Source organism: Chlorocebus sabaeus, chromosome 16 (assembly GCF_047675955.1).
Source record: "Chlorocebus sabaeus isolate Y175 chromosome 16, mChlSab1.0.hap1, whole genome shotgun sequence".
NCBI classification, from domain to species: domain Eukaryota; kingdom Metazoa; phylum Chordata; class Mammalia; order Primates; family Cercopithecidae; genus Chlorocebus; species Chlorocebus sabaeus.
In genome coordinates, this window is record NC_132919.1 from 16,542,198 (window position 1) to 16,566,844 (window position 24,647).

The following is a 24,647-nucleotide window of genomic DNA, read 5'->3' on the forward strand; positions in this document are numbered from 1 at the left end:
TTAACTCCAATTGGGAAGGGGGGTTAGTCATTAGTGAAGTATGATTTTTGTCACCCTGCCTTCTTTCTTTAGCAGTTTCTGTACTCTGAGGCCAGTAAAGAAGCCTTGATGTTCCAGAAATTTCAGTTCTTTAATTACCACATTTTAATGGCAGGAGGATGACCCTTGTTTTTTGTTTTGATTGTTACAAGTGAAATTCTGGCTTTCTTCTAAATACAAGCATACCTTGTTTTATTGTGCTTTGCTTTGATTTTTTTTTTTTTTTTAACTGAAGGTTTGTGGCAACCCTGCGTCAAGCAAGTCTATCAGCACTATTTTTTTAATAGCATGTGCTCTCCTTTGTGTCTCTGTGTCATATTTTGGTAATTCTCACAATATTTCAGACCTGTTCATGATTATTATCTGTGCAATGGTGATCAGTGATCTTTGATATTACTATCGTAACTTTTGGGGCACCATGAGCAGCGCCCATATAAGATGGCAAACAACCCATAAAGGTGGTGTGTGTCCTGACTCCTCCACTGACTGGTTGTTCCCTGTCTCTCTCCTTTTCTGGCTTCCTTATTCCCTGACACACAACAATATTCAAATTTGGCCAGTTAATAACCCTACAATGGCTTCTAAGTGTTCAGGTGAAAAGAAGAATCACAAGTCTGTCACTTGAAATGAAAAGTTAGAAATGATTAAGCTTAGTGATAAAGGCATGTTGAAAGCCAAGACAGGCTGAAAGCTAGACCTCATGCGCCAAACAATTAGCCAAATTGTGAATGCAAAGGAAAAGTTTTTGAAGGAAATTGAAAGTGCTATTCCAGTGAACACACAAATGGTAATAAAGCAAAACAGTGTTTCGTGAAACACAAAGTTTTAGTGGTCTGGATAGAAAACCAAACCAGCCACAGCATTCCCTTAAGCCAAAACCTAATCCTAATCCAAGCCCTAACTCTTCAATTCTCTGAAGGCTCAGAGAGGTGAGGAAGCCACAGACGAGAAGGCTGAAGCTAGCAGAGGCCGGTTCAGAGGCTGAAGAAGCCGTCTCCATAACATAAAAGCGCAAGGTGAGGGAGGGAGAAAGTGCTAATGAAGATGTTGCAGCAAGTTACTCAGAAGACCTAGCTAAGATCATTGATAAAGGTGACTACATTAAACAACAGATCCTCCATGTAAACAAAACAGCCTTCTACTGGAAGAGTCCAAAACGTCAAAATACAGGCTGACTCTCTTGTTAGGGGCTAATGCAGGTGGTGACTTGAAGTTGAAGCCAGCGCTCCTTTACCGTTCTGAAAATCCTAGGGCACTTAAGAATTATGCTCGGTCTCCTCACCTGTGCTCTAGAAACGGAACAAAGCCTAGATGACAGCATGTGTTTACAGAATGGCTTGCTGAATATTTTAAGCCCACTGTTCAGACCTACTGCTTAGAAAAAAAAAATGATTTTCAATGCTGCTCATTAACAATCCACTTAGTCACCCAAGAGCTCTGATGGAAAGGTTCAAGGAGATGAATGTTGTTTTTACGCCTAACACAACATCCATTCTGCAGCCCATGGATCAAAGAATAATTTCTACTTTCAAGTCTTATTATTTAAGAAATACATTTCATAAGGCAATAGCTGCCATAGTGATTCCTCTGATAGATCTGAGCAAAGCAAACTGAAAACCTTCTGAAAAGGATTCACCATTTTAGATGCTATTAAAGACATTTGTAATTCATGGGAGGAGTTAAGAGTATCAACATTAACAGGAGTTTGGAAAAAGATGATTCCAACTCCCATGGATAACTTGGGAGGGTGTCAGTGGAGGGAGTCACTGCAGGTGTAGTAGAAATAGCAAGAGAGGCTGGGTATGATGGCTCATGCCTGTACTCCCAGCACTTTGGGGTGGCTGAGGCAGTAGAATCACTTGAACTCAGGAGTTTGAGACCAACCTGGGCAACATAGTGAGACCCCATCTCTGCAAAAATTTTAAACAGTAGCCGGGTGTGGTGGTATGCACCTGCAGTCCCAGCTACTTCTGTCTGAGGTGGGAGGATTGCTTGAGCCCAAGAAGTTGAGGCTTTAGTGAGCTGGTAAGCCGTGATTGCACCACTGCAGTGCACCATGGGCAGCAGAGGTGAGACCCTGCCTTAAAAAAGAAAAAAGAAAAAAAAGAAATAATAAGAGAACTAGAACTAGTAGTGGAGCCTGAAGATGTAACTGAATTGCTGCAATCTCATCATCAAACTTGAAATGGATGAGTTGCTTCTTAGGGATAAGCAAAGAAAGTGGTTTCCTGAGATTGAATCTTCCCCTGAAGATGCTGTGAACATTGTTGAAATGACAACAAAGAATTTAGAATACTACATTACATAAACCAGTTAATAAAGCAGGGTTTGAGGGATCGACTCCAATTTTGAAAGTTCTACTGTGGCTAAAATGCAATCATTGCATGTTACAAATAAATATTTCATGAAAGGAAAATAAATTGCCACAGCCACCCCAGCCTTCGGCAGCCACCATGCAGGTTTAGTCAGCAGCCATCAACATGGAGGCAAGACCATCCACCAGCAAAATAATTGTGACTTACTGAACCCTCAGTATCTCTGAGGTATGCCTGCAGTGTTTTATTTCATTGAGTACCAGGATCTGGATTCTCCGTGTTCCCATTATGCTTTTTTTCATTTAGCACTATATAATCATTAGCATTTTGAGAACTTAATATATTAATACTTTAACTTGAATTTCACTTTTAGGAGGAGTTTGCAAACCAAAGCTGATCAGCAAGTCAAACAGCAGGAAATCTAAATCTCCTATCCCTGGGCAAGGCTACTTAGGAACCGAACGGCCCTCTTCAGTCTCCTCTGTACATTCAGAAGGGGATTACCATAGGCAGACGCCAGGGTGGGCCTGGGAAGACAGGCCCTCTTCAACAGGTAAGAAGCCTGCTTTAACTTAGAAAATGAGACAAAGCAGTAATATCAATGTCTTGGTTATTAGTTCTTCAAAATTCAGCAACTCTTCTAATTTGGAAACCTATTTTCCCATTTCTGTATCATTAGTAGGTTCCACTTTCCAGAATAGAAATTTTTTTTTTGAGGGGTCTTGCTCTGTCACCAGGCTGGAATGCAATGGTATGATCATGGCTCACTGCAGCCTCGACCTCTGAGGCTCAGGTGATCCTCTAGCTGGGACTAGAGGCGTGCACAACCATACCTGGCTAATTTTTCCTTTTTTTAACATTTTTTGTAGGGACAAGGTCTCACTACGTTGCCCAGGTTGGTCTCGAACTCCTGAACTAATTCCTCCTGCTTTGGCCTCCCAAAGCATATTACAGGCATCAACCAATGCACATGCCCAGAATATGCACATATAACCTGAAACATTTTTAGAATGCAAAGCCTGATTACCATAAACAAAGGAAGAGCTATGAAAAAATAATCTCAACCATTCTCCTCACTTCTGTATTACACTGGTAGTGAACATTTGCAAAGCAAATAAGGTGGTTTTAGTTACTTTGAGAACTGTACTTGAATGTACCCATGCCACTTCTAAGAGAACTTAACTTTCTCTGAGATACCAATATGAAGGGTAAATACTAAGAAATCAAAATTAGAAATGAGAAGACTAGTTTAAAAAGCCATCATCTGGCCAGGCGCAGTGGCTCACGCCTGTCATCCCAGCATTTTGGAAGGCTGAGGCGGGTGGATCACTTGAGGTCAGGAGTTTGAGACCAGCCTGGCCAACATGGTGAAACACCGTCTCTACTAAAAATACAAAAATAAGCCGGGTGCAGTGGCACGTGTCTGGAATCTCAGCTACTCAGGTGCCTGAGGTGGGAGAATCGCTTGAACCTGGGAGGTGGAGACTGCAGTGAGCTGAGCTTGCGCCGCTGCACTCCATCCTGGGCAACAAAATGAGACTCAATCTTAACAAAAACAAAAAAAGCTGTCATGTCTCTGTACATTCACTACATTTACACAAACTGATGAAAAACAATACTCCAGGACACTCACTATTTCCTATTTTGTGCCTATTTGTAAACTTAAAAAAATGTATATAATAACTATGATCATGGTAGCTTTAAAAAGCAACAGACTTTTAAAATAAAACTGGGATATTATGAATTTTAGAGTCTCAGAGAATTATAAGCCATCTTTTCCTTAGGATTAAATACAAATATGTCACTGAAAAAACTCTGAAATGTGCCCTTCCCCTTAAGATATATATAAATTATATCAGCCTTTTGCATTATAAAACTCATGCTACATGACATGCAAAGTGGTTGTGTTTGAGTTTGAAAGTTTACAGCCTAGACCAGTGGTTGCGGCTTCTCAAATCTCTCTTAGGGAAGAATTAATTAGACCATACATGAGATTTATTATTTGATGAAATGGTTATGTTCTATGTTTTTGTTTTTTTTTTGAGACGGAGTTTCACTCTTGTTGCCCAGGCCGGAGTGCAATGGTGCTATCTTGGCTCACTGCAACCTCCACCTCCTGGGTTCAAGCGATTCTCCTGCCTCACCCTCCCAACTAGCTGAGATTATAGGCATGCGCCATCACGCCTGGCTAATTTTGTAAGACGGGGTTTCTCCATGTTGGTCAGGCTAGTCTCGAACTCCCGACCTCAGGTGATCCACCCGCCTTGGCCTCCCAAAGTGCTAGGATTACAGGCGTGAGCCACTGCACCTGGCCTGTTTTTGCGTTTTCTTAAGCTGTAGGAGGCTTTCTGGGGACAATTAAACATCTAGAAACTGATGAAGGGTAGCAGTGTTCATTAATTACTTCATTTCTCAATCTTGTATACTTTAAAATCTGCCCAGTGAGATTCAGCAGATGACATGCATCCTGCTGCCCCTCAGTCTGCAGATGTTCCTGGGTACTTGTCTGTTGTTGTCTGAGAACTGTACTCTTGCATTTCTCTTGAAGAGTTAAGAAAGCTCTTGGTATAACCTGACTCTGTTTCAATTAGAGCTTAATACTCAATAGTTCAACTTGGATTCTCCATGGAAACACCTGATAGTTATAGACTTAACTAAAAATCTAGCCTGGGCTTTCTCTTCTGGGCTCAACAGCTCTCAATCATATGCTACTCATGTTACTCTTCTTTTTTGGATCCACACTGACTGCTACATATCATTGGCTAGGATTTAAGTGGTGAGACTTTGGCCCTTCCGTGTTGTATTCATTTTGCTTTCATGGTGTCACATGACCATTTTAGAACAATCCTATTCTACTCCATCCTACAAAAGTTGGATTGGATGAAGTAGCAGTTATGCTCATGACAATGAAAACCTAATTTTTCTTTTGTCAGGCTCAACTCAGTTTCCTTATAACCCTCTGACTATGCGGATGCTCAGCAGTACTCCACCAACACCGATTGCATGTGCTCCCTCTGCTGTGAACCAAGCAGCTCCTCACCAACAGAACAGGATCTGGGAGCGAGAGCCTGCCCCACTGCTCTCAGCACAGTACGAGACCCTGTCGGATAGTGATGACTGAACTGCACAAAGTGAGGGGAACAGGGTGCAGGAGAGGGATCTCTCGTTTTTGGTGGTTTAATTTTTAGTAGCAGGTCAAAAACCTGCCCTCCTATGACTTATTCCCTGAGACTTTTCAGGAGAGCCAGCCCACAGATGATGAAGAAATGATGGAAATTCATTTGGAGAGTCAAATGGGAAAAAACCATACAAAAAACTGCCTTTGGTACAGGCAATTCAGTGGACTATAATAATAGTGGAGGGTTGAGATGTAGAGTTTTTAAAAAAGTGGACAGTTCCTGTTCTTACATCTGTTTGTAAAGAAAACCATAATGTCTTTAAATCACTCTTCTGTAAATAGATGACCTTTTTGCAGTGTATATCCCCTTGCTGTAGTATCTGGTGTACTTATGTTCAAATCAGCGCATCAACTTTGGGGGTGATTTTTAAAAATCTTTTTGTCTATCTTTTTAACCCTAGCCTTCTAAACAACCTCATACAGCCCAGTTACATAATGTTGGCTGTCACGGGCATTGTACTTTTATCTGATTTTGTTTCCTCTAAATTCAGCTTTCCAGTGATGTTTAAAATCTTGTGAAAATGTTTAGATTTTTAACACAGACCCTGTCATAAAATCTGTACGTTAGGGTCAAAAGGTAGAAGTAACAAATTCTGCCATATTGTAAATTTCCAGTGCAGGCTTTAAGTTTTTTTTTTTTTTTCATTAGTAGCACTGAAAAAATATTACTGCATGGGTATGTTCTAGTTCAGTTTATAAAGTTTTAAAGGCTTATTTGAGGCATACCTCACTGTTATGCACACTGGTAATTTAACCATGCCCCTAAGTATTCCTTTTCTCCTGCATTTGATGCAGCCCAACAAAGCTTTTGTTTTGAAATAAATTTGACTACCCTGTCCATAGCTACAGTAGATTATTTGTGGTTTAAGGCTCCTGGTGTCTCAGGTTCCAAAGGAAAAGCTTACATATTTTTCCCTTAGTTTGATATATATGATTGGTTGGGTTAAAAGATAATGATCTGTGTAGTATTTAGATGTGCTTTGTGCTGTATCCTGAAAAACTCATGGTGAACACAGTCCTTTTCCCTATCACTATGGACCAGCACTTACTCTCACTTTGCTTCCTTGGGATAAGAGTTTACTGTTAAATGTTATCATTTCACAGATTCTCAAGGTGCAAATAATTTAAAAGACTGAATTCTAAACTAATTATGGTACTAGAGGGCCAGTTGTATCTTTCATTAAGAATTGCTTGCTGAATTTTAAAGTTTTTTTCCATACAATTTATCATAGCATTTAATTATCTTTCCATAACATATAGATACTAAGTTTTGGGAGAATGCCACTGGTAACTGGAAAGGGGAGAAATAGAACTCTCAAGATGATAAAAATTAGTACTTTACAGACTTTCAAGTAGACCTAAACTTTTAAACAAAAGTACTCAAGGCTTTTAAGGAAGCAGCTCTGTGATTAGCTACTGACCAAGACCCTCCTATCACTAGTGTCTAATCCCTATGTTACAGATGAAGACACAGTTTAGTACTTTGCCCATACAGTTAAATGAGTGACAGAGATAGGCCATAAGCCCACATTTGTCTCCAGTCAAAGCTTTCACACTCCTGTCCCTGTTCCACTTCTGTATACCTGAGGTCCCCAACACAAACTTTAGATCAGGCTTAGTGGTCAGCGTTCCTAGTACTTGGAAAGTTGGTATATTTACAATAGATATATGTAAATACATAAAAATTTCAAAATGAATGAAAAACAGTGACTAAATGTTCCACTTCACAGTTTTCTGCTGAATTTTTCTTTCCAGGTACTGGTAATATTTTAGAATTTGTTAATAATTTATATTGCCAACCTACCATAAAAGAGATTATGATGGTATTTTTCTATGACCCTGAGGGTCTTAAGCTATTCTGAGTCAGAATACAGTTGACCCTGGAACAACACGGGTTTAAACTGTGTGGGTCCACTTATACATGGATTTTCTTCCACCTCTGCCACCCAAGATAGCAAGACCAACCCCTCCTCATCCTCAGCCTACTCAACATGAAGATGACGAGGATGAAGACCTTCATGATGATCCACTTCCACTTAATGAATAGTAAATATATTTTCTCTTCCTTATAATCTTAACATTTTCTCTTCTCTAGCTTACTTTATTGTAAGAATACAGTATATAATACATATACAAAATATGTGTCAATCGACTATGTTATCCGTAAGACTTCTGGTCAACAGTAGGCTATGAGTAGTTAAGTTTTGGAGGAGTCAAAGTTAGATGTGGATTTTTTACTACTTAGGAGGTCTATGCCCCTAACTCCTGCATTATTTGAAGGTCAACTGTATAGTTTCTGAGAACATGTCAGATCAGAGCCTAACTTGTTACTCTTGCAGTTCCACTTGAGGACCCGAAGGTGAGCTGCTGTGAACCACTCACTCCATCCTCATCATAATGAATGTGCGTATTACTTTATTTACCATCACCTGGAGAAGAAATCTCAGAATGAGAGTTAAAATCTAGTAACAGTTCTTGGTTCAGAATAAATGAAAGGACAGAATTCTCACATGGCTTACCTATGGAGGTTCACCTTATCATGATTTAAGTGGTAAGCACAGCACAGAGTAGCACTGACAACTTACTGAGGTTCACCGCAAACCAAGGCGTGATACTCTTTGTAGACTTAGATTTCACTGTTCTGACACTATATCCTTACACGTGATTTTTTAGCACCCAGAACTAAATTAAGGTCTTCCTAATACTCTTCATAGAAGTATTCTGACAGCCAATTTTCCAGTGCATGTTTATGATTGGAAATTGCATAATGCTTTAATTTTGGTACACTGAGTAATTCTATTTTAAAAATATCTATGCTCTGAAAACTCCAGTGACCACTGGACAGTTCAAAAAATTTAATTACATGATTTTAACCAATTCACTTTTGAATTTAGAACAATCAGTAAAGGAGATCAGTCCTCCTTTTGCTTCCGTACCTTATTTTACAACAGTGCAAATGAACTGTAATGAGAACACCCCCGTGAAGAGACTGTCCTGAAAATTCGTAGTGTTTCCAACAACCAGACCACTGAGTCACTGTGGATGATTTAAAATTAATAAACAAATAAAACTTGGAATGAAAAACCTTTCAGTAACCCCTGCAGTTGTGAAAAGGTAAAAACATTCTCAATGCAAAAAGGTGAGTGGTTGACATTAATTTTTTTAAGAAATCACCATATGTTAATACTGGTTTCTACTGAAACTCAGTCTGATATATATTGTATCTTATCTCTCTGAGCTAGACTTGATAAATGGCATTAGCTGGATGGTAAATATGAGATTAGAGAGAAAATAGGAAGAAATTTACATCTGCAACATAAACTCTAGTTTTAGTCTAATCCCTGAGGATTTGGACCTCAAGGTTTCCGGTGTTTTTATTCTTCAGGAAGTTTTTTTTTTTTTTTTTGTGAGAAATGCAAAGATTACTGGGATACATACAATCTTGTTGTATAGTCTCATTTATTATGAAAAGATTCTTCCAGTATGTACATACGAACCAAAAATATCAGTTTATCAGTCCCACTCACGTGCCACCCCCACAGGCATACCAACAGGGTCCTTCATGGTACCTAGAGAAACTCTTTTTCCTTAGGTAAATGGCTAAAAATGTACCATACGACTGCTGCGGTAAACGCATCCACCTATGTATCTTTACATACTTTGAGGCAGTGTGGCAAAGATCTTCCAGCACAGCAGTCTATTCATTCAAAGTCATCTAACCAAATACCTTCTCCCACAGCTAAGAAAGAATCCCAGTGTTTCCCTAGTTTAGAGATGAAGATACTGAAATTGCAAAAGCAAAAAGGCTAGGACTAAGATCCAGGTCAGTAGTTCAACTATAGCAGCAGTACACATCAGAATTATGAAGAGTTTTAAAATATACCTGTAGGGGTCTATTCTGACTCAGAACAGCCTGGGCTGTGTGTCCTTAAAGAGTACTTGAAATGACTCAGTTGTGTGACTAAGGCTGCAAAGGAAGTAGAGCATTCAGATAACGTAGACAAAAGGTTACATCATTCTTCCTAGCCCACCCCCACTTTTAGTTTTATATAACCAGATACATATGGTTCACTTTTATTTAAATTCAAATGGGTGCTATACTGTCATGTGCCTAATCCCCACTTTAAAACTTCATACTGGATGCTGGTAGCAAACTAAGATATTTTCCTTTTTTATGCATTAAATTCCATACTGTGCTTCATGAAACAGATTATAAGAAGAACAATTCACCATAATCCCCCTTTGCCATGAAGAAGGTAATTCTGGTTAGTTTGCCAGATATTGATAAAGTACGAGAAGAGAGGGCAGCAAATCAGGAGACCAAAAACTTATAGTAGAAATGCCAGGCTGAATCACCACACCCACAGCCCACAGGAACGCCAGCCCATAATAATCTATAGTTCTACTTAGACCAGCAGGGACAGCACCAAGTCACGTGTTACAACTGAAAGCATCACTTGACAGCAGTCCTGAAAGATCATAATCAGTTGGGAATGAAAGTCATTTTTCCTTTAAAATACAAAAATGGCAGTGTATACAACTCCCCCTTCACTAAGGCTAAATTGAGGAAACCTGAATGAATATCAAAAACGACAGATTTAAGCCATTGATTTGGGTGCCACAGAGAGGAATGACAGCTATTCTTCCGCATTGCTAGACATTATTCTCCCTACACAAAAATGGATTTAGAGCTTGACAGAATTTAAGTCAAAGGTCTACTTTTCTTTGACAGCTCAGCCAACTCTTCCCTGATGTGTTGTACAGAAATTTCATCTTTTTTCAGCTTTGCTTGCTTCAGTGCTTCCTGGTAGATCTCTTTTGCTTGTGTATATCGTTCTAAAATAACCCAGAGAGAAGGGACAGTAAGAAGAAAGTGTATGTTTCCCAGGTGATTCTGAAGAGACAGCACTAATGTGGATATAGGGCTAATTTACTGTGTGCTTATGAAGTGACAGGCTGGTGCTGCCTCATTTCATCCCCATCTGACAGGCTGGAACTCCACTGAATGCTGGGGGATTCTTTACAGTCCTTTCCAGTATATCTTGAGGCCTCTGATGAGCCAAAGATTTCATGAATGGTGGTATGTGTAATACACCTGTCATCCCAGGTTTCTGAAAATGATAGGTATAGTGTGCTGATACTAAGAAATGTCTGTCAAACTGATACTTCCTGTCATACAAGCTTCACCAGCACTCTGTGAGAAACACATTGTAACTGAACACATTTAGAAATCCGTAAAGCACTACTGACGTAAGGTACTATCATTGCAAGGTTTTCTCCAGCTTGATGGGGTTTGACAGGCTACTGCAGGTCTGCAGAAGTTATGTGAATTGAGCACAACAGTACTTCAACCTAATTAATACCTTCTTTTTCTGCCATTCAACCAGCCTTTTAATTTACATGTTTCTTTGTTGGCCCTTGCCCTCCCTACATACCATTTCACAAATTTATCAATCCAGTGACATCCCTCCCTTAAAGGAAGTCAGTTAAGTTTCCATTGCTACCTACCTCTGTGCATTAAAACTGCAGCTAGATTACTGAGTACCATGTGTAGCTCAGGATGATTTATCTGTCTTGCCAGATCTGATGCCCTTTGCATATAAATATAGGCCTCATCAAAGCGGCCCTGTGCATCCAGGGTAGTAGCCAGGTCACTCATCAGCACGATGGTCTATATGGAAAAGAAAAAAGTAGTTTCTTTAAAAACATGCCTGCACAGAACTTTAATGTGGAGTGCATCCAACTCTGAATACGTAAGATTTCATCTTTCCTAGCATTTCACAAAAGATGAGGGATACCAGCCTTTAACAAATTTGTGGGCATTTGGTAATCACATTGTACAGTGGAGAATGTTAGTTCGACCTTCTGGGAAATACAAATCTGGAAATTAGGAAACAGTACATATTAATCCAACTAATTACCCAATTAGAAACACCAAATGAAAAACAACAGCAAGATGCTATACATATGATCTCATTTAAGGCTGAGCAACTTTGAGAAGCCAGCCTCGTATGGTTTGATTGCCTCTAGAACCCCTCTGTATTATGTTGTTCCTGCTGATAACCCTGAGGCTCATCAAAAACAAGAAACATACCATCTATTTTAGGAAGATGCCCAGTAAGTTTTTTTTAATTTGGCTATTGTAACAGGTACACTTCCATACCTACTTCCCCACTGATGCCATGCTTTAAGCCCCCTAACCCTAGTACTTGGAGATCTGAATTCTGTGCTTGCTTGTTTATTATTCCTCACTCTATTAAGGGACTCTTCATAATAAGTCATAAATCCCTTTCATGGAGATAATTCATAGCTCAACCCCCCTTTTCTTCCAAAACATATGACTCACCCTGCCCAGGTACCCCAGCCTTGGGACACATTCAGTTAAAATAGTTATGTCTTATATTGGGGGTAGCGAGCATTCACAGACAAAGCAATGCACTCCTTACATCTAAGAACTTATTTGGATGGAGGGGAGACCCAAAGAGATGATTTCAATTCAATGTGTTTAGTGTTCTAACACAGAGCTTTACACGTTACACTTAAATTCTATAATATGCCAATGGTTTAAAAGTGTTTTTAATGTAGTCCTTTGTTCCTTCCCTCACCTCCTGCCATTTTAACCGTGGGGTAAGGGAGGCAAGGATATCTGTGTATTAAACTGTTCCCTATAAGCTTCTAATGGGGGTATCTACAGACCCCACTCAAATACTGTGCTGTGTCCATTGAAGCCTGACCAGTCCTGCCTTGTAGAAAGGTTGCTCTGTTGTGCAAACCATGGATCACGCAAAAAGTTCTGGGCAGACCTAGTAACTGATAACTAGTCCCAAATCCTTTCTGAAACAAGTAGTTGGGGTGAGGGTGCTGGTGGTAAGAAAATAAGTAGACTGGGGAGAAAGGAGGATCTAAGACCATCTGCTGATCCTGTTACCAATGAGTGTGACATTTCACACCCTTCAATTTTGAAACCTTTGTTTTATATTCCCTCTTCTGTGTTTTCCTCCCTTACCTGTGGGTGTCTTTCTCCTTGTATTTCTTCAGAAATCTGCAGAGCTTTTTCATACATCCTTTGTGCCTGTGATGGCTGCTTGGAGAACAGAAGGTAGCGAGCACAGGCGTCTAAGCACATGCCCAAGAGGAGGTGGGTATTGGCTTTCTCTTCCACTAAGGAGAAAAGAGGAATCAGCAAATCTACCCAAATTGTTGTTACCAGGACCCACAAATATGTCAGCAGAATGGGACCCACATGTCACTTAGGGGACAAAGTAGGTGGATTAACATCCAGTTAAACGACCTATTCCAAACTAGCTGGAATCATGGAACTTCACCCCACATTTTAAGTAGATTAAGAGTCCACACATTAATTAAAATGTGGAATGTTATTTTTAGTTTGAAACAAATAATATTCAGCAGAAACAAATAAAGATAAACTCAAAGAAGAATGAGTTAACAACAAAAAGTCAAGGCCAATGAAAAATCTGTAAGGTATAAGAAAAACAATGTAGGAAGAAGACAGAGAACACTCAGAATCCTGAAGTACAAAGTCACAAGCCGAATTTAAAGAATTCAAGGTAAAAGCCAGGCGTAGTGGCTCACGCCTGTAATCCCAGTACTCTGCGAGGCCAAGGCGGGTGGATCACAAGGTCAGGAGATGGAGACCATCCTGGCTAACATGGTAAAACCCCGTCTCTACTAAAAATGCAAAAAAAAAATTTAGCCGGGCGTGGTGGCAGGTGCCTGCAGTCCCAGCTACTCAGGAAGCTGAGGCAGGAAAATGCGTGAACCCAGGAGGCAGAGCTTGCAGTGAGCCGAGATCACACCGCTGCACTCCAGCGTGGGTGACAACAGCGAGACTCTGTCTCAAAAAAAAAAAAAAAAAAAAAAAAAATCAAGGTAAAATTGAAACAAGCTAAGAAGAAGAATAAAGCTTACAATGACATAGCACCTCTCAACACATTCAAGAATTGACTATACGATGTCTGAAAAAGAACAAGTTTAAAATACCTAATGCCACATAAGAAGAATTGGAGACATAGATCATAACAGTAACCTATATCAACCTGGGTAAGACTTCTAAAAGATGATACAAATAACGCAGAAATGTTCATAAGCAAGATTATATGGAAATTCTGCAAACAACTCAGCAGGAGGTAAATGTTCACATAATAAAAGACTAGAAAAAGAGGTTACCTTAGATAATCTTAGGTAACAAATTAGTAGACACCCAACTGAGTATATTCAGTTGGGTTTATTTGCCAGCAAAGCTGTAGTTCATACCAAACCCTTTCCCTTCCATGTCTTCAGTTTTCAGAAATCTACAATTGGCATACAGAGTTTAAGGAAGACTATGTTACTAAAATGAGACTTTTCTAATACCTTCCCATTTAGAAAAAAAGTGCAGCTTCCTTCTATCGCTTACCTAATTTTACATAAATATGCTCTTTAAGGCTGGAGCAAATCTGATTTTCAATGTGAAAATAAACTACTAAAAGTGTTCTTAGGGTTATTTCTAAACAGAACACCAGAATCGTCTGAATCATCTATTTCGGAAAAATCGGATTCATCAAATGAATCTTCAACCAACCACTGTTCGAGAATGATGTTAACATCACGCGTAGGCTGCTATGTTTTCTAGGATTTGACATTTTCAGCGATCAAGAATTACTGTATTTTGTAAATGGAAATATCACTACTAAAAACAGAATGCTACAAATAGAATGATATCTTGTTCCCAAAGTTGATATACTAGAGCAATGTGAAAATGATAAAAGCAAGATACTTTGTGGCAACAATTTAAAAAGATGTTCAGTGGTATAACTAAAGTACAAGAATAAAGTGACAAGCAATTCTAGCGGAAAATTGTTACGCTTGTTATCACTGAGTAGTGGAGTGGAAGCAAAAGCAGTAAAGCTTTTTAGAGAAAACAATGAGGTACAATTTAGCTATAATATTTTTAAAATACATGCACATTCTGACTACAATAAAAATGGAAACACTTTTTGAAAAGCAACCTTTTCTAAAAATAAATGTACTATTACTGAACTTTTAGAAAACATAAAACCTTTAGCAACTGCCAAGAGAAAATTTTAAAGTTCCCGCAGAGTTCCTTTGCTAGTAATTTAAACACAGTTCTTTGAAACATTAAAATAAAAACTGCTAAAAGTTAGACAAGAAAAAAATCAAGTACTTTAATAACAACTGAGAAATATATTGGAATCATTTATATAGAGCCCCTAAAGGATCATTTGAAACTGAGGCGTATTTACTTCTTCAAACATAAATGATTCTCTTTCATAAATAACTTCTGATCACAGAAAAAGATACGCCACTATACTCAGTCCAAGAGGTAAACAGGATTCACTATAGAATTTTTTACTCAAAATATTACCAAATGGAATAATAATCAGATGTACTAAGGAGATGACCAAACAGCATTTATTCCAGGAATAAAAGAATGGCTCAGTATATCAAACTAGGTTTATATAAATATAGACTAAAGGGAATTTGATAAAGTACTGGGGCAATTATATGCATTTATAACAATAGCAAAAGAGCATCTCTAATTTAGGGAAACTTGAGCATAGGCCTCTTAACTCTCCCCTACCCCCTCACCATCAACAGCAATATAGGAAAGTCTACAAGGGTCTTTGAAACTAGAGAGATTTATGGACCAAATTCCAAGAATATCCTGAAATTTCTGCTAAACTAAATCACTTGTTAATCAACTGATTAGCACTTCCTAATTAGTGTTAATGGTTTTAGTAGAGGGAATAAAGGACAATCTAACAACGCTATTGATGAAACTCATCTGCTTCAAACACCTAGAAATCTTAGATAAACTGTAACACACATCCTTTCCATGCACAGCTAAGCTCCCAAGAGAAGGAAACCCCAAGTGCCAGAAATTAGGAGTAAGCTAAAACCCAAAGTGGAGAGTCTGTGAGTTGACACAGCAAAAGCCTGCTTTTTGTTGTAGCTGGAGCGTTTCTGTAATCCAGGAATTCAAGCTGTTGATGTGTACTAAACAGAACTAGATCCAAAGCCAGTGCATAAAACCAGGATTACCATTAGGACCACAACCCCAGGAAAAGAATGTATGTGAAAAGAATTGCACCACTCCAACCTACACTTCCCCTAACCCCCTGACCACAGGCACAGGGAGACAACAAGGAGCTCTGAATGGCCAATTCTGGAATCTAGATGAGAAAAATGACTACCCTGTAAATTTGATGTCTAAATTTATAACATCCACTTCAGCCAGGAGCTGAGTGCCTGGAAGACACAAAACTATTCTGGAATCTCACTGTATAGCTAAAACCTTGCTGAAGATGAATGTATAATCCAAATAAATGAGAATCAGCAGACAGTAAGAAAGCAGGCCTCATCCCCCAAAATTTTATAAAATCAGACAACTCCAGTAGTTCTTACTTCCAGTAAGTCAAGCATACACCACCTGAGTCTTGTACCTGTAATTGCCCTTTGCCTGTAATTTTCTTCCCTCACAAATAGCCACTTGCCTGTTCTCTCCCATTCACCAGGTTTCATACTAACAAGGCCTTCCCTACCCCCTCTATAAGACAGCATACTTCCCCAATGTATTCCTGCTATACATATTCCTTCATAAATATCTACATAGCACTCTGGACACACCAACTTACTGGATAGTGCTTACTATGCGTCTTTCCCCCACCAGAAATGTAGCTCCATGAGGCAGTGACTTTTTTGTTTTTTCTTTTTTGAGACGAAGTCTCACTCTGTCACCCAGGCTGGAGTGCAGTTGCACAATCTCCGCTCACTGCGACCTCCGCCTCCCTGGTTCAGGTGATTCTTCTGCCTCAGCCTCCCAAGTAGCTGGGACTACAGGTGCACCACCACGCCCAGCTAATTTTTTTTTTTTTATTATTTGTAGTAGAGACGGGATTTCACAATATTGGCCAGGCTAGTCTTGAACTCTTGACCTCTTGATCCGCCTGTCTCAGCCACCCAAAGTGCTGGGATTACAGGCGTGAGCCACTGCACCCAGCCAACTTTGTTTTATTTATATCTGTATCTCAGAACCTAGCAGCATATCTAGCATGTAATGGGCATTCAGTATTTCTGACTGAATTGTTGAATGAATGAACAAATAGAAGGAATTACAAAAGGGCTAGGCATGGTGGCTCACACCCGCAAGCCTGTACTTTGGGAGGCCGAGGCAGGAGGACCACTTCAGCCCAGGAGGTCGAGACCAGCCTGGGCAACATAGCAAAACCTCATCTCTACCCCCACCCCCCAAAAAAATATATACACTCCCCCAAAAATACATATATATAAGTCAGACATGGTGGCACGTGCCTGTAGTCCTTATTCTTCTGGAGGCTGAGGTGGGAGGATCACTTGGTATCAGGAGTTTAAAGTTGCAGTGAGCTGTGATCATGTCACTGCACTCACTCCAGCCTGGCCAAAGGAAGACCTTGTCTCTTGTGGGGAAAAAAATAAGGTACTGAATTAAATAGGGAAAAATTATAATGAAACTAAAAATTAGTTATAATTACAGATTTAAACATTAGCACCCCACGAATTTATGAAAACCCAATATAGAGATGTCATTACAAATCAAGATATAACAAGCACAAACTATGAAGATAAATATCAAGATTCTGTTAATATCCAAAGTTTTAATCAATGTCAAATGCCCTAATGTGAAAAGACAAGCTACAAAGAGATAAGTAACCTACAAAAATATAAAATGATCGAATACATAAGGAACTCTTACAGATTGTTAAGAAAAAGACAACCCCTCAAAAAAATAGGCAAAGGATATGAATAATTTTCAGAGCAAATAATCTAATAGCCAATAAATACAGTAATCAGAAACATAGTGAAGCCACAATGAAATTCCTTTTCAAACCCTGCAGATTATCAAAAATATCTGATGATAACAAAGATACAGAGCGCATCACGAACACTAATATATTACTAGTCAAAATGTAAACTGGTAAAACCACTTTGATCAGCAATTTGGTTTTTGTTGTTTTTGAGACAGTCTTGCTCTGTTGCCCAGGTTGGAGTGCAGTGGCATGATCTCAGCTTATTACAACCTCTACCTTCCCGGGTTTAAGCAATTCTTGTACCTCAGCCTTCCAAGTAGTTGGGATTACAGGTGCCCACCACCACGCCTGGCTTTTTTTTTTTTTTTTTTTTTTAAGTAGAGATGGAGTTTCACCTTATTGGTCAGGCTGGTCTCCAACTCCTGACCTCAAGTGATCTGCCCACCTCAGCATCCCAAAGTGCTGGGATTACAGGTGTGAGCCACTACACCCAGCCTGATAAGCAATTTGGTATATGCACCCCGGCAACTCCACTTTTATGTACATATTCCAGGGACTATCTTGCAGGTGTGTACAAAGACGCAGGTCCAAGAATGTTCAGTGAAGTATGACTTTTAATAGCAAAACATATAGAATGACCCAACAGGTCCATCAATAGAACTGTGGGGTATATTTCAGTGTTTTAGACATGAAGTCCTTGCCCAAGCCTATGTCCTGAATGGTAGTGCCTAGGTTTTCTTCTAGGGTTTTTATGGTTTTAGGTCTAACATTTAAGTCTTTAATCCATCTTGAATTAATTTTTGCATAAGGTGTAAGGAAGGGATCCAATTTCAGCTTTCTACATATGGCTAGCCAGTTTTCCAGCACCATTTATTAAATAGGGAATCCTTTCGCCATTTCTTGTTTTTGTCAGGTTTGTCAAAGATCAGATGGTTATAGATGTATAGTATTATTTCTGAGGTTTCTGTTCTGTTCCATTGGTCTATATCTCTGTTTTTGTACCAGTACCATGCTGTTTTGGTTACTGTAGCCTTGTAGTACAGTTTGAAGTCAGGTAGCGCGATGCCTCCAGCTTTGTTCTTTTTGCTTAGGATTGTCTTGGCAATGCGGGCTCTTTTTTTGGTTCCAATTCTGTGAAGAAAGTCATTGGTAGCTTGATGGCGATGGGCATTGAATCTATAAATTACCTTGGGCAGTACGGCTATTTCCACAATATTGATTCTTCCTATCCATGAGCATGGAATGTTCTTCCATTTGTTTGTGTCCTCTTTTATTTCGTTGAGCAAGTTATTTGTAGTTCTCCTTGAAGAGGTCCTTCACATCCCTTGTAAGTTGGATTCCTAGGTATTTTATTCTCTTTGAAGCAATTGTGAATGGAAGTTCACTCATGATTTGGCTCTCTGTCTGTTATTGGTATATAAGAATGCTTGTGATTTTTGCACATTGATTTTGTATCCTGAGACTTTGCTGAAGTTGCTTATCAGCTTAAGGAGATTTGGGGCTGAGACCAAAAGCAATGGCAACAAAAGCCAAAATTGACAAATGGGATCTAATTAAACTAAAGAGCTTCTGCACAGCAAAAGAAACTACCATCAGAGTGAACAGGCAACCTACAGAATGGGAGAAAATTTTTGCAATCTACTCATCTGACAAAGGGCGAATATCCAGAATCTACAAATAATTCAAACAAATTTACAAGAAAAAAACAAATAACCCCATCAAAAAGTGGGTGAAGGATATGAACAGACACTTCTCAAAAGAAGACATTTATGCAGCCAACAGACACATGAAAAAATGCTCATCATCACTGGCCATCAGAGAAATGCAAATCAAAACCACAATGAGATACCATCTCACACCAGTTAGAATGGCGATCATTAAAAAGTCACGAAACAACAGGTGCTGGAGAGGATGTGGAGAAATAGGAATACTTTTACACTGCTGTTGGGACTGTAAAACTAGTTCAACTATTGTGGAAGACAGTGTGGCGATTCCTCAAGGATCTAGAAGTAGAAATACCATTTGACCCAGCCATCCCATTACTGGGTATATACCCAAAGGATTATAAATCATGCTGCTATAAAGACACATGCACACATATGTTTACTGCAGCACTATTCACAATAGCAAAGACTTGGAACCAACCCAAATGTCCATCAATGATAGACTGGATTAAGAAAATGTGGCACATATAACCATGGAATACTATGCAGCAATAAAAAAAGGATGAGTTCATGTCTTTTGAAGGGACATGGATGAAGCTGGAAACCATCATTCTGAGCAAACTATCGCAAGTACAAAAAACCAAACATCGCATGTTCTCACTCATAGGTGGGAATTGAACAATGAGAACACTTGGACACAGGAAGGGGAACATCATACACCGGGGCCTGTCGTGGGGTGAGGGGAGGAGGGAGGGATAGCAATAGGAGATACACCTAATGTAAATGACAAGTTAATGGGTGCAGCACACCAACAAGGCACTTACTGACATATGTAACAAACCTGCACGTTGTGCACGTCTGTCCTATGATTTAAAGTATTAAAAAAAAAAAAAACTGGTATATTTCTACAATGGACTACTATACCATGGTTGTAGTGAGGGAATCACACAGGGCCACCTTTAGCTTGTGTCCACACTTGTGAGAACAGAAAAAAGATTCACCTTACCCCTCACCCCAGCAGATTAATTAGAGGAAGTCACCCTTTAAAGACAGATGCAACCCAGCAGACATGCAGTTTGGCAAGCAAACAGGGCCTCTGTGCTAAGAAAACTGCTTTAAATATCAGCCCGATAAATCTCATTAACATAATATTGAGTGACAAAAGCAAACTACAAAAACAATTGTACAGTATGATACCATTCATATTAAGTTTAAAAACATATTAGCCCTATGGTATATTGTTTATTTTGGAGACGGAGTCTTCACTCTGTCACCCAGGCTGGAGTGCAGTGGCGCGATCTCAGCTCACTGTAACCTCTGCCTCTCAGGTTCAAGCAATTCTCCTGCCTCAGCCTCCCGAGTAGGGGGGAATACAGGCGCCCGCCACCATGCTGGGCTAATTTTTGTATTTTTAGTAGAGACAAGGTTCCGCCATGTTGGCCAGGCTGGTCTTGAACTCCTGACCTCAGATGATCCACCTGTCTTGGCCTCCCAAAGGGCTGGGATTACAGGTGTGAGCCACTGTACCCAGCAATATATTGTTTATTGATATATACAAGTGCAATAAGTAGGCAAACAAAACCAAATTGAGGATAGCAGCTACCCCTAGGCAGGGAGGGGTATACAGGGGTTTAAATTAAAAAAAAAAAAAAAAAATTCTAAAGCAAATATGGTAAAACATTGAAATTTGGCCAAGGCTCAAAGTATACAGATATTTGATAAGTCCTGAAAACTTTACTTTTGTTTGAAATCTATTTTAAAAAAATACATCAGAGCGCAGCCAGGCGTGATGCCTCATGCCCATAATGCCAGCATTTGGGGAGGTCAGGGCAAGTAGATTGCTTTAACTCAGAAGTTCAAGACCAGCCTGGGCAAGATGGTGAAACTCTGCCTCTACGAAAAATCCAGAAATTAGCCAGGCATGGTGGCATGCGCATGCAGTCTCAGCTACTTGGGAGTCTGAGGTAGGAGGATCAGGTGAGCCTGGGAGGTTGAGGCTGCAGTGTGCCATGACTGCACCACTGCACTCCAGCCTGGGCGACACAGTGAGACCCTATCTCAAAAAACAAAAAACAAATCAGAAGAAAAGCACAGAACTGACTTTCCTTAATCATAAATCGGTCATGTGGAATATCAACTGAAGAAACTCCCAAAATACAGATGAGAAAACTGATGGAAGAGGGGATAATGTGAAGGATAGAGAAGAGAGAGGTCAACATACAGGTAAAGGACATTCCAGAGTAAGAGGCCAGAGCACGTGGGACAGAAGCATTGAGCCAGGATAGACTACTGAAGCTCCAGAGAACTGGATGCTAAAAATGAAGGTTCACCAGGGATTAAACAAGCTTCACAAACAGACAACTCCCTAACCTTATGCTGATGTAACTTCTGAGTCCAGCAAAGCATCTGAGTAGGAGAAAATAGATTACTTAAAAAACAAGGCAAATATGCAGGCTTCAGAATTCTCCTCTGCAATAAATTCCACTAAGTCTAAAATTCCAGATCACAGAGAAAAAACAAGTGAGGAAAAGGGAAAGATCTCATTTTAGAGAAGAAACTGAAAACAATTTTTTTTCCTCTGAGTCAACTATGTCTTTAAGAAATGTTTAGGTTACTCCTTATAGAACTGAAAATCATATATACATATACCTTCCCTACAAAATAGAAATATAGGTCAGTGAGGGAAAAATTCCTATAAAAGGAACTGAAAACAAAGGAATTAACAAAAATGCAATAATTAGACCAATTATCCCTTTCAATACCAGTTTGTTTTTTGTTTTGTTTTGTTTGTTTGAGACGGAATTTCACTCTTCTTAACCAGGCTGGAGTGCGATGGCGCGATCTCGGCTCACTGCAACCTCCGCCTCCCAGGTTCATGTGATTCTCCTGCCTCAGCCTCCTGAGTAGCTGATATTACAGGCGCCCACCACCACACCCAGCTAAATTTTTGTATTTTTAGTAGAGACGGGGTTTCACTATGTTGGCCAGGCTGGTCTTGAACTCCTGACCTCAGGTAATGCGCCTGCCTCAGCCTCCCAAAGTGCTGGGATTACAGGTGTGAGCCACTGCACCCAGCCTCAATACTAATTTTTAAAAGGTTTTCAGATTCTGTATCAGAAGACAGTGATACTCAAGTTTAAAAAAGAATACAACCATAGCTTTCTACAAAAGATACACTGAAAAATGACTCAGAAAAAAATTTAAGGGTTAAGATACAGTAGATAATATAAAACTAGAATTTGTAACAAATACCTTAAATAGGGAAAAAGGAATCATTTTCCTGATGAAGGGACAATTCATAACAAAGATATATATATATATATATATCTCTCTCTCTCTCTCTCTGAGACTGTCTAAACAGCACAGAAACATGTATAAAGAAAGAAGATTTTTAAAAAGTTACCAGCCGGGCATGGTGGCTCATGCCTGTAATCCCAGCACTCTGGGAGGCTGAGGCAGGTGGACCACCTGAGGTCAGGAGTTCGAGACCAGCCTGGACAACATGGTGAAACCTGATCTCAACTAAAAATACAAAAATTAGCCAGATCCAATGGCACATGCCTGTACTCCCAGCTACTCGGGAGGCTGAGGCACGAGAATCGCTTGAACCCAGGAGGTGGAAGTTGCAGTGAGCCGAGATTGCGCCACCGCACTCCAGCCTGGGTGAGAGAGCAAGACTCCGTCTCAAAGAAAAAAAAAAAAAATTAGAACAACTTGACAAAATCAGTAAGGACACAAAAGACTTGAATAACACTATAAACCAACTAGACCTAACAGACATTCATAGAAAACTCCATTCAACAGAATACACATACTTCTCAAATGCACGTGCAACATTCTCCAGGATAAGCCATATGTGAGGCCATACAAGAAGTCTCAATAAATAAAATCATGCACAGTTGTTCTCTGAACACAATGGAATGAAACTGGATTCAACAGAAGAAAATTTGAGAAATTCACTATATGTGGAAATTTATATACTCCTAAATATCCAAAGGGTCAAAGAAGAAATCCAAAAAAAATTGGAAAATACTTGAGACACATGAAAATATACCTTATCAAAATTAATGAGATGCAGCTAAAGCTTATAGTTATAAATGGCAATTATGTTAGAAGCAAAACCTTAAATCAGTAACCTCATCTCCTGCCTAAGAGACCAGAAAAAAGGGAACAAAATAAACCCAAAGCAAACAGGAGAGATGCAGTAAAGACAGAGAAGAAATAAGTGAAATAGAAAATAGAAAAACAATAAAGAAAATTAATGAAACCAGAAGATGGCTTTTTGAATGAATCAACAAAATTAACAAAAACCAAGGAGAAACTATAAATACAATAGCCAGGAAGGTCCTTCATAAATTGAGAGTAGTAAAATATAGGTGCCAAATCATATAATAAATAAGATTAGTAAATATATCACATTCCACACACTTTTATATAACAGTGCCTAATGAGTACCGGTCATAGTCCTGGAGTATTTCATTCTCATAACTCTTACGAGGTAAGTTCTATTATTATTTTCATTTTATTGATAAGGAAGGTGAGAATAGAGAAGTTAAATAACTTGTCCACTGCTAGTAAGTGGTAGAACCAGAATCTGAACTCGGGCTCCAGACTTTAAGCACTCATGAAACCAAATATTACGTCATCAAAAATAACTTTCTAGAAATGTTTTATTTAAAATATAAAAATAAAAAGTTTCAAGGAAAGGAGGAGGAAAGAATCAATGGGAAACATCTTTTTACTAATTTAAAAAGAAATCCATAAAATTAGGAACTAGAAAAGGAAGATGATATCAGATATGTTAAGAGTAATGTAAAATATGCTTTAAAAATATAATTCCTTAAAGTTTCTTCTAGGAAATTAGTAAGTTATAAAATTTGTTCACCCATACGTTCATTTATTCAATAGATATTAATGCTTATCATGTATTTAGCACTGTCCTATATTGAAATTAAGAAAATGGAAGAAATACATGAGTAATCAAGAAGGAAGAAAAAAATCTGTCAGAGAATTAACTCAGGAGTTCTGGTCCATCTGGCATGATAGACTCTACAACTTGCAAGGAACAGACCATTCCAATGCAATATCATACACTTATTTCAGAATAGAAAATAAAGCATCCCAATTCATTTTATCACATTAATACAATCCTGCAATAACAAATAATACAAACACAATAGTACAAACAATACAATAAGAAATGTACTGTGGATCTCATAAGAAACACAAAAGTTACATATCAGCATTAAATATTATCCAGCACTACACAGGTACTAAGCAATTAACCTACAAGCAAGCCTGGTCTGCTCTAGATATATAATAGTAATAAATCTAGTCACATAGTTTGGTACCAAATTGGATACAAGACTAAGTTGCTTATTACTACTATTTCTTGATGGTACGCCAATGAACTAATTTATTATAAAGGGTGGGGAAGGGAGACAGTAGTATAACTCTCTGGAAGGAAACAATTACAGCTTGAGTATTCCTTATCTGAAATGTTTAGGACCAAAAGTGTTTCAAATTTCAGATTTTTTGAGTTTGGAATATTTGTTTTGGATACTGCCAGCATCCCAAAACCAAAAACCCAAATCCAAATGCTCCAATGAGTACTTTCTTTGTACATCATATTGGCACTCAGAAA

At 39.0% G+C, this 24,647-nt stretch overlaps 2 protein-coding genes across 15 annotated transcripts in view; one reads left to right on the plus strand and one right to left on the minus strand.

The window, feature by feature from the left end:
• NCOR1 (nuclear receptor corepressor 1) overlaps window positions 1–7,680 on the plus strand; it is a 188,020-nt gene extending 180,340 nt beyond the window's left edge. For all 13 annotated transcript variants that reach the window (XM_008010473.3, XM_008010477.3, XM_008010484.3 and 10 more), the window contains 2 exons: window positions 2,728–2,907; window positions 5,288–7,680. In XM_008010473.3, coding sequence (XP_008008664.1) covers window positions 2,728–2,907; window positions 5,288–5,475 — 368 coding nt within the window. In that variant the 3' untranslated portion in view covers window positions 5,476–7,680. The remainder of the gene's footprint in view (window positions 1–2,727; window positions 2,908–5,287) is intronic.
• A 1,292-nt stretch (window positions 7,681–8,972) lies between these two features.
• TTC19 (tetratricopeptide repeat domain 19) overlaps window positions 8,973–24,647 on the minus strand; it is a 30,079-nt gene continuing 14,404 nt past the window's right edge. For both annotated transcript variants that reach the window (XM_008010489.3, XM_008010491.3), the window contains 3 exons: window positions 12,539–12,693; window positions 11,041–11,203; window positions 8,973–10,368 (listed from right to left, as the gene is read on the minus strand). In XM_008010489.3, coding sequence (XP_008008680.2) covers window positions 10,235–10,368; window positions 11,041–11,203; window positions 12,539–12,693 — 452 coding nt within the window. In that variant the 3' untranslated portion in view covers window positions 8,973–10,234. The remainder of the gene's footprint in view (window positions 10,369–11,040; window positions 11,204–12,538; window positions 12,694–24,647) is intronic.